Source organism: Carlito syrichta, unplaced genomic scaffold (genome assembly GCF_000164805.1).
Source record: "Carlito syrichta isolate Samal-C Ts95f unplaced genomic scaffold, Tarsius_syrichta-2.0.1 Scaffold309276, whole genome shotgun sequence".
NCBI classification, from domain to species: Eukaryota; Metazoa; Chordata; class Mammalia; order Primates; family Tarsiidae; genus Carlito; species Carlito syrichta.
Window position 1 is genome coordinate 1,582,524 of NW_007253372.1, and position 10,759 is coordinate 1,593,282.

The 10,759-nt window shown below is 38.9% G+C and overlaps 1 protein-coding gene across 1 annotated transcript in view; it reads left to right on the top strand.

Annotated features, from left to right (window-relative positions):
- The first annotated feature begins 285 nt into the window (after positions 1-285).
- Positions 286-10,759, top strand: part of LIN28B (lin-28 homolog B) — a 144,849-nt gene continuing 134,375 nt past the window's right edge. Inside the window, exon 1 of the mRNA XM_021717091.1 lies at positions 286-344. Coding sequence (XP_021572766.1) covers positions 335-344 — 10 coding nt within the window. The 5' untranslated portion in view covers positions 286-334. The remainder of the gene's footprint in view (positions 345-10,759) is intronic.

Here is a 10,759-nt window from a genome sequence, read left to right on the forward strand (position 1 = left end):
ATCTTTTCCAGATTAAACAATGATTACACAATAGAACCTAGAACCGTATTGCCTCTGTACCTCTTATAATTTATATTTAGAGAAAATTCTGAGTAACATTATTATTACTTTTTTGAGTCAGAGTCTCACTCTGTTGCCCAGGCTAAATGCAGTGACATGCTCAAGGCCACCACAGCCTTGACCTGCCAGAACTACAGGCATGCAACACCACACCCAACTAATTTTTTTATTCATTGTAGAGATGAGATCTCACCAAGTTGTCCAGTCTGGTCTCAACCCCCTGGGCTCAGGCAATCTTCTCACCTCTACCTCCCAAAGTGCTGGCATTACAGGCATGAGCCACCGTGCCTGACTTGAGTAACATTATTAAAAGAAAAACTATAGAAAGATGGAAGTTCTTGAATTTATTTTTTTATTTCATTTTATTTTTTTGAGTCAGAGTCTCACTCTGTCATCTAGGCTGGAGTGAAGTGTGGTGCAATCACGGCCACTGCAATCTCAATTTCCTGGGCTCAGGCAATCCTCCTGCATCAGCCTCCCGAGTAGCTGAAATACAGGTGTGCACCACTACGCCTGGCTAATTTTTGTAGAAATGAGGTCTTGCTATGTTGCCCAGGCTGGTCTTAAACTCCTGGGCTCAAGCAATCCTCTTGCCTTGGCCTCCCAAAGTGTTAGGATAACAGTCATGAGCCACCACGCCCAGACCTGAATTTATTTTTGTATGTCATTCTTTACTCTTACTATCAGTGAGTCAGCAATAATTTTAGATAAAGAATATGAGGTCGGGCTCGGTAACTCAGCCTGTAATCCCAGCACTTTGGGAGGCAGAGGCGAGTGGACTACCTGAGCACACCTGTAGTTCTGGCTACTTGAAAGGCTGAGGTGGGAATACTGAAGCCCAGCAAGTCGATGCTGGGGTGGATGTGAGTGTGACACTGCATTCCAGCCTGGGTGACAGAGTGAGACTCAAAAAAAATTTTTTTTAAAAGATACTGGCTAATAATTACCTATGCACAAAGAGTTAATTTACCATGTTAGTTGTCATCAAAGAAAGAAAGTCTAGATGAAAATGGGAGGGTAACAAAGAGTCCATGGAGAAATGTCTAGAAGATGTGAGTAGGTTCCCACAATCTGGAGACATCTTATGACAGAAGCTGGCAAACAGTCTGAGAGTCAGAAACCACACTGGTTAACTTTGGCTATGTAACAAAATACCCCAAAATGTAGCAGCTTAAAAAACTCAAACATTTATTATTTTGCATATGTCTTTGAGTTGGCTGGGTGATTTTTCTGGACAGGCTCAGCTTTGGGCTAGGTGGCCTCACTCACCTGTATGGTGGTTGGCAAGCTGCTTGGTCTAGGACGACCTCAGCTGGAATGCTTCATTTTGTTCCACATGTTCTCTCACTCTCCAGTCGTTGGGGCTTCTTCACATGGTGATCTCAGAGTACCAAAGAGCAGCAAGAGAGCAAGACCCAGTGCCAATGTGCTTCTCAAGTCTGTACTTGTGTCTCATTTGCTAAATGTCTTACTGTCCAAGACAAGTAACAGATAAACTTGGAGTCAGTGAGGGGATTCCCCAAGAGAGTGGAAACAAGCAGAAGAATTATTACATCCAATTATGCATAGAATCTACCACAAAATTGTAAGATAAATTTATCTTCTTCACACTTTTACTTAGAGCTGGCCCTAGTTATCAGGTTTTGTTACTATTTTCTTGTACTCTATTCCTTCAATCTTTAACTTCTATTAAAGTTCCAAGATGCCCAGGAGCAGTGGTTCATGCCTGTAATCCCAGCACTTTGGGAGGCAAAGATGAGAGGATCAGGAGTTTGAGACTCTCATCTTTACCACCACCAACAAAAAGTAGACAAAGTGGTGGCATGTGCCTGTAGTCCTAGTTACTAGGAAAGCTGAGGTGGGAGGATCGCTTGAACCCAGGAGTTCAAGGTTATAGTGAGCTATGATTGGGCCACGGTCCTATAGCCTGGATTACAGAACAAAATCTTGTTTAATAATAATAATAAATAAGTAAAGTTACAAAATTACTGAAAAGTTGGTCTTCTCTTGTAGGTAAATATTTCAATTTTTTATATTCTTAGTAATTTCAGGAACAGTTCTTTTATTTAAATCAAAGAATTATTAAGGTAGATTGCAAATATTTCAGGTAGAAATGATTAATGAACATACTGACACTATCAATTACCATAGTGGACACTGTATCAATCACAATAAACTAGATTATGCTGTGGTAATAATGAGAACAATTCCTTACCATCACCCCCCAATGTATAAATAGCATGAACAAGAAGTTTTAAATCTTATTACATGTCAGTTTTATGTTGACAGGTGACTTGACTTGGCGTAGTCTTCACTTCAGGACTCAGGCTGATTGATGAAAACTTCACCATCTGGAAAGTTGCTGTTCATAACATCAGGGGAGATGCTGAGGGTTCTTACACTGGCAGTGATATGTTCTGGTCCATAAGAGTCAGGTGTCACTTCCATCTATAACTCATTGGCTAGAATTGATACCTGGTTTAGCCCAATTGCAAGTGAGATTTCTGTTTATCAGAAGAGATGTGGATGTGAGTGAGCATCAGAAGTATATTCTATAGTTCACCCTTTTTGTCACCACGTGGCAATGTCTCTCTTTTCAACCACAGAATCAAAAACCTCCTCCTCCAAAAAGACAACCCCCAAATCCCAACTAGGTATGGCACAGAACTCAAAATTCTAGATCACCGAGTGATTCACAGTGGTCTCCTCATCAGGTCCACACGTGAGTCCCCTTGATTCCACTATATGTGGACCAAAGAGATAAGATATCTGCCTGCCACTGCTTGAACCACACCCAATATAATGGCAGAACTGGAACTGGAATCAACACTTCCCTTCTGAGAGGGGGAAGAGCAGGAGACACACAGTAGTCACTGATGTAGTAATTTTGGAATCCTGCAAGATAGATGGTGTGAAACCCTGCTAAACCAAGGTGTAAGAAATCTTCCTTAGTTAGATCTTAATTTTGCTCCTCTTCACAGTCTTTGCTCCTCCCATTCCGACTTCAACCTCCCAAGAAGATTCTTCTTCTTCTATTACCTCTTTAGCCCCATCTGAAGTGACTATTAGAGAGGATGTCTTCCTTGGCAGCTGCACATGTTTCTTACTCTCTTCCTGTCCACAGACTCTTATGAGCATGAGAGTAGTTTTAAATCAGTTTCATATGATTTTGGACCAGGTTGATAATTCCTCTGGCACTATAATTCTCCCAAAATTCAGACTTATTTTTTTTCCCATATGATAACAAGCAGTTACTGGCTCTATGTGCCATTAACAACATCCACAGTTTATTTTTTTGAGTCGGAGTCTCACTCTGTTGCCCAGCTGAGCTCAGGCAATCCTTCTGCCTCAGTCTTCCAAGTAGCTGGAACTACAGGCACACACCACCACACTCAGCTAATTTTTTTGCTTTATTGTAAAGACGAGGTCTCACTAAGTTGCCCAGGGTGGTCTCAACCCATGGCTCAAGCAATCCTCTTGCCTTAGCCTCTCAAAGTGCTGGGATTACAGGCTTGAGCCACCACGCCTGGTCTTAATTTTTTTTATTTATTTAGGTCTCAAACCCATGGGCTCAGGCAATCCACTCACCTCAGTCTCCCAAAGTGCTGGGATTATAGGCGTGAGCCATCGTGCCCTCCCTTATTTTTCTTAGTTCCTCTCATCTCTCTCTCTCTCTCTCTCTTAGTTCCTCTCCTCTCTCTCTCTCTCTCTCTCTCTCTCTCTCTCTCCAGGTGCTCCACATACATCTGCTCTTATCTTTGTCTAACCACCTCTCCAAATCCCTTAGTCTCCTCCTACTTCTAAAACAGACCAACACACACACACATATGCCCCTAGCCAGTCAGTTATCCCAGTCCTACTCTGAGAATTCTTTGACAATGACTCCAGAGTACTGATAGTGGTAGATGAGGAACAGCATGAACATAGTAGAAAGAAATTGAGCCCAGGAGGAGTAGAGAAATGAAATGTCAGATAGGAGAGAATGCCCTGTGACTACAAAGCCATATGATGGATTTCTTGGGATGGAAAGGCACCTCTGAAAGCTATTCCAAAAGAGTAGATTCAAAGAAGTTCATAAAAGAAGTGCTGGGATAAATGTATTAAGAAGTAGACCACATTCATTTTGATGAACAAATTTAAGGATGTTTGTGAGGAAGGCAATCTCATTAACTTATGCCAGCACTTTATATTAAACGCTAAAATAGCTCAGTGCTGTCTGTAAGCTACAATGGCAATGCAGGACTTGTATTTGACTTTTGGATTAGGATCTGTCTGAGCACTACATGCATTGTGTTTGTTCACCTTGAAATAAAAATAGCAACCAACACTTATTGAGAGCTTACTTTATGCCAAGCATTTGCCCATTTTACACAGGTGAAAGCTGAGATACTAAGAGGCACAATGATTTGCTAAAAGTCACTAAATTCATTCAATAAACAAGCCAAGATTCAAACCTAAGTCTTCTGTCTTCGGATCCAGGGATCTTTTATACTACATCAAGCAGCATTTCAAAATCTCTAAGGCGTTTTGGCATATTGAGGCAATAATGTAGTAAAGAGCCAACATATCCAATTTGGTGCAAGTAATGATTGGTTAATGTACTGTTATGACCAGTCCAAGTCACTCGAGTAAAAAAAAAAAAAAGTTGTTATATTGATGAGATAATAACTTGAGAAAGTGGAGAAACTTGTTGGTTTTTAAATACAGAAATTCCAGCCACCTGATTTTAATTTTATGCTTTACACAGGAACATTTACATTAAAATGAAAAGTGGTCAAACAAGCCCCTTGGATTGGTTTCCAGAATAATCATTAAAATAGTGTGAAGGATTCCTACAAAGTGTCTTTAAAGAGACTTACTGTTGCCCCAACTTACTGTTGACCTACTAAAATCTTCTAGATCTATGAACAACTTGAATTGGTTGTTGTGTTGCTGCTTTAAAGAAAGTGCTAAATATCTTTTCATAAATATTATGTCCAGATCGCTCTACGCTTAATTTCTATAGCAACAAGTTGATCTCAAGTAAAGGGTGGGGAGGCTGAGCCATTCATAATCACACTCACAATTCTCTGCCTCTTTTTTTAGAAGTGCAATTTACAATTGATGTGAGCACTGGCACTGCTAGATGGGAGTTGTTATCTTATCCTCACATATCCTCTAAGTCAGTGGTTCTCAGTCTTCTGTGAGTTATGTACCTCTTTGAGAGTGTGATGAAGGTAGTGAGTTCTCATTCCAGCAAAAGTGTATACTTGAACACACACACAGCATTTGGCTAAGAGCCCCCTGAAGATCATTTATAAACTTGGGGTCCTTGGAGTCAGTTAAAAACTTTTGTTTGCCGGGCTTGGTGGCTCAGCCTGTAATCCCAGCACTTTGGGAGGCTGAGGTGAGCAAATTGCCTGGGCCCGAGGGTTCAAGACCTGCCTGGGCAACTTGGCGAGACCTCATCTCTACAATAAATCAAAAAAATTAGCCGGGCGTGGTAGCGCGTGCCTGTAGTTCCAGCTACTTGGAAGGCTGAGTTGGAAGGATCGCCGGAGCCCAGCAGGTCAAGGCTGCGGAGGCCGGGAGCGGCCACTGCACTCCAGTCTGGGCGACAGAGTGAGACTCCTACTCAAAAAAAAAAAACAAAAAACAAACTTTTGTGCATATCATCTTTCCTTCATGGGATCTTAAAAAGAGGAAGACTAGAGAAAGGATATATTCAGAGAACTGAAGGAAACCAAAATATGCCACCCCAAAATATACTTCTCTGGCATATTTCGAGATTGCTATTCAAAGGGAATACAGACCACAGAAACTGCTCTGAAAAGCTGTCCTTTTGTGGATGAGATTTACATCTGTGGAGAAAATCTACATTAATGAAGTAAATAGCAGATGCACAGGTTTTCTCAGGGGTCCCCTTATCCAGATGTAGGAAAGACTAACTCACAGGAAAAGGAGACTACAAATCTGACAGAGAAACTTTTACCACACAATACCATCTAGTTTTCCTAAGGGCTGCTACCTGTGAAGCTTCGCCTACACAACAAGATAGCCTTTGCTCACCATACTGTTCCTCCCCTCTCCCTCCCATAACCTATTGTCATGCTCCAAGACGCTATTCCTTTATGTATGGTATAAGAACATCAATCATCTGGTTCTTCTTTGAGTTTCATACAGGGTCTAACAATTTAATTCACAAACTCATCCTAGAAAAAGTGCTACATACCTCATTGCTGAATATCACTACAGCCACCTTTGGAAAGCTATGCGCTGACGCCAGTGCCTAGTCCATCCATCAAAGCAGTTTTGGAACTCTTTCTGGAATGGCCATCAGAAAATGTTTGTTTTAGGTTTTGAATTCACAAGTAAAGAAACAGCTCAACAACAATTTTTTCATATATACATGTAAAAAAATGTACATATTCTTTTTCTATTCTATATATCTCATAAATCCTCAGATTGTAATCCTACCTTTGCTTGTAATATCTCTCCCTCTATTTCTGTATTTGGCTAGAACTTTGCAGTTAAAATGTTTATATTGTTATTCAGCCTTTTCATTCAATTTCATAATAATTCTAACATTTATTAAATGATTTATTTTAAATTTGATTTCATTACTCTTGTTTTAGCAATCCTTCCTCTCATTCCCACTGTCCTTTAATATCATTTTGTCCTATCATCAATAGGGAAGAGGTTAAATTATAGTATATTGTTATAAACATTCTGCTACCATAGGAAATAATACAATAAAAACATATTTTTTAAATGCCACTAATAATAACACCCAACACTTATCAAATACGGTTTTTGAAGCCTGATACAAATGCTTTACATGCATTCTTTTATTTAATTATCACAACAAACAGTACAGTTGCTATAGTGGCTTACAGGGGAGGCTTTTCCAAAATTATGCAGCTGGTAAAAGACAGAGAAGCCTCTTCTGAACTGAAGAAGCCCTAGAACATAGAGGAGAATGCTACATTGAGTGTCAAGTGATCCAAATTGACCACTCGTTGTTTTACTTAAAAGTTTACTTAGCTTACTTGTCAGTTTTTACATCTATAAAATGAGGTGTAATAAATCCTTTTCAGCTTCAAAGGCTTGGGAGAATTAGATGAAAGTAGTACCGTCAATCTGTTCTACAACTATTTATCATGTACCTACTCCACAGGAAAAACAAAGGGAAAACTGTCCTCCTGGTGCTAAGTTACTATTATATTGTATCATATGAAAAATGACACCAATGATGCACCTACTTTAATTCTTGGATCTTAGTTTCCCATATGTGGGCATATATCTCCTGTTAATTTGCATTCTTCCTGTTCTCGTTATGCCCTTAAGCAACAGCAGGACAGGAGGAAGGCTGCTCACTCTCCCTGGCATCCAACCTGTCTGTGGCCACAATGACAGGCTGCTCAAAGCCAGTGGTCTCTAAGTGGGATGAGTACAGAAGATAAGGCAATGAAGAATGCAAAGTCCATCATTACAATTAGATTGTTTGTCTCACTCTTTTAAATTTCTACTTGCATGTGTATTACAATGTACATAATGTTGAAGTACACAGGTGTATGTATACATTTATTGTATACTATAAACAAATAATACATATATTGGAAGTGATGGAGTTTAGAACACACTACCCTAAAATATAGTGCCTTGGCAATTGAATATTTTAAGCAGAATTTGGGAAATGCAAATGCTGACCTTCCCTTCTCCCCTGAAGCAGGTGATAAGACCCTCAAACGAGAGGTGCCCATAGATTTGACATCTGTTGTATCAATGTACCATTGTTTATAATTACTTATTCAGCCTGTGTAGACTGACTCTTAGGTTGTTTCCATTCTTTTGCTATTATACAAATATTTAGTCCAAGTACACACATCATTTGTTATGTGTGCACTTACATCTGTAGACTAACTTCCCAGAAAAATAAATACTACATCATAGAGAATATTTATAATTTCGAGAGATTTCACCAAATTTCTCTCTCTAAATGTTGTGACCCCTCTGCATTTCTACCAGCAAGGTATCAAAGTACCACTTTACTTGCAGCCTGGCCAACAGAGTGTGTCATCAAACTTTAGGATTTTTGCCAGTTCAATAGGTGAAAGCAAGTTTGTCATAATTTTTATGAATGTTAAGCTTTCTGTACGTTTAAAATTTTTCTCTTCTATTCATGAAGTAGTCAATAGATACCTTATACTTTGGGTGATAGAGCTTTCTTTATTAACTTTGAAAATAAGATAATTTATATTTGTGATAGGTATACAGCACTCTAAAACAAGTTTTTGTGACTGATTTCTTTTAGTATGATAAATGGAAAAAACCTATGTGGATCTAGTCATTTCTTTGCAAAAAAGATATTCATTTTTCAGTGAAGAAGCAAAATCATCCAGTTCTAACCATGATTCCTGTTAACAGGTTGAAAGGCATCCCCCCAAAAGATGTTGAACTCCCAACCCCCAGTACTTATAAATGTGAATTCATTTGAAAATAGGGTCTTCTCAGGTGATCAAGTTAAGATGAGGTAATTTGGCTAGGTCCCAATCTAATATGACTGATGTCCTTAGGAAAACGGACATTTGGATACTGGGACAGATGTGTAGAGAGGAAAGGTAAGGTGATGACACAGGTAGAAGCCATCTACAAGCCAAGGAATGCCAGACGCTCTCAGAAGCTAGGGAAGAGGGGTGAAACAGATTCTCATCATAGTACTGAAAGAGAATCAGCCCCAAGGCACCTTTATTATAGATGTCTAGCCTCCAGAACTGGGAGACAATACATTTTTGTTGTTTCAGTCACCCAGTTTGTGGTACTTTGTTGCGACAGCCCTAGTCAGGAAATACAGTTCAATTCTTACTTTATTCTTAAGCTCAATTTTTCAGATTGTCTTATAGTAAGATGATAAATATGTAAAGAGCCTAGTTTTTTAACATTATAACACTCAATACTTGTAATTCATAAGTATGATGACCCGATGTCTGAAATTGGCTTTCAAATACTTCAGTCATAAAAAGTGTAAGAGAAATATATCATCGCATTTTTATATTTTTAAATGTCTTGCTAATTATTTCCTTAAAAAATGTAATCAGGATGCATGCTCATGCTCTAATTTAAAAACATTTCTTACTCACTACTACGTGCCAGGAACTGTTGTAGACATCAGACTACTACTCCACTAAGACTAAAATGAGCCTGTTCTCTTTGGGAATAATTACTAGATATACTGTATAGGTAAAGCAAATTATCACATGTCCCCAGGTGGAAGGATTCATTTTTAGAAAAAAAATTGACAAGAGTTATACATAAAAGATTTAAAAAAATTTTTTTCGAGTATCACTCTGTCACCCAGGTTGGAGTACAGTGACACACTCATGGCCACCACAGCCTCGACCCGCTGGCCTCAGGCAATCGTTCCACCTTAGTCTTCCAAGTACCTGGAACTACAGGTGTGCGCCATCACACCCAGCTAATTTTTGATTTACTGTAGACCTGAGGTCTCGTCAAGTTGCCCAAGCTGGTCTTGAACCCTTGGACTCAGGCGATCCTCTTGTCTCTACCTCTTAAAGTGCTATGATTACAGGTGTGAGCTGCCATGCCCAGGAAAGATAAATTTGTCTTTAACTTTGTCATGTGGCTTTTCTTCCACTTCTAATCATGCTAAGATATTCCTTGGAAAGTGCTTAGACCATCAATGTTCATCATCTCCTTTTCCAATATAAAAGAATATATTAAATACCATAATGTCCTATTTTTCATTTCTGTGACAGCAGCAAGATACCATGATGACAATTAGTTTGAAATAAAAAAGAAAGATGACCTCTTGATTGCTTGGGATACCAACTCTTGTTATGTTTTAATTTTTTATTTTGTTTACAATTCTTCTCAGGACTTTAAATAGGTATTACATAAATATACATCACATCTAAATACTGAGTTTTTCAAGGTAACTAAAAGCATAGTTATTAGCAAAAAACTGAAGTTCACTCTACAAGTGCATCATTTGTTAAGTTCCATTCATAAATTAAAAATTACCATAATGCTTTTAAGTCAAAGCATATCGCATTTCAGATGGTGATATATAATTAATTGTTGTTTCTTGTTTCTAGCAATCAATGTCTGTATCCTTTTCCACTACATATATGGAATCACAATGCAAATTAAACAATTGTTGTAACTAAAAATTATACCTAAAAGAGTACTCTGTATTACTCAGTGAGTAATGTAAAAAATACTCGGTTGCCAATGAAAGGCACCTTTAAAATAAGCCACATTCTCCACTGACTCAATGGAAAGTTGGGCAGCCATCTAGGGACTTCACTGAAGGAAGCCAATCTGGAAAATTCTTGGAGGGAGAGGTCACAATGGGAATTTGCTTCTCATCAGTCTGTCTGCATTTATCACCCACAGGCCAGAGATGATTTTTTTCTAGCCCATGGTCATCCTTGATAGAAAAACTTGCTTCTTAATCTTAATCCAGGAATTAGAAGGGAGAATACGGTCATCATTACATAGTAATGGTTTGGAGGTTTGCCTTTTAGTCACAGAATATTCTTCAGCTAGCTGGTCTTTATTACTTATTTTCAAATGCAAATGTTTTCATTTGAAAAGCTTTCCACTGTTTTTTTTTTCGAGTTGGAGTCTCACTCTTGTCACCCAGACTGGAGTGCAGTGGCTGCTCCCGGCCACCGCAGCCTCCACCTGCCGGGATCCG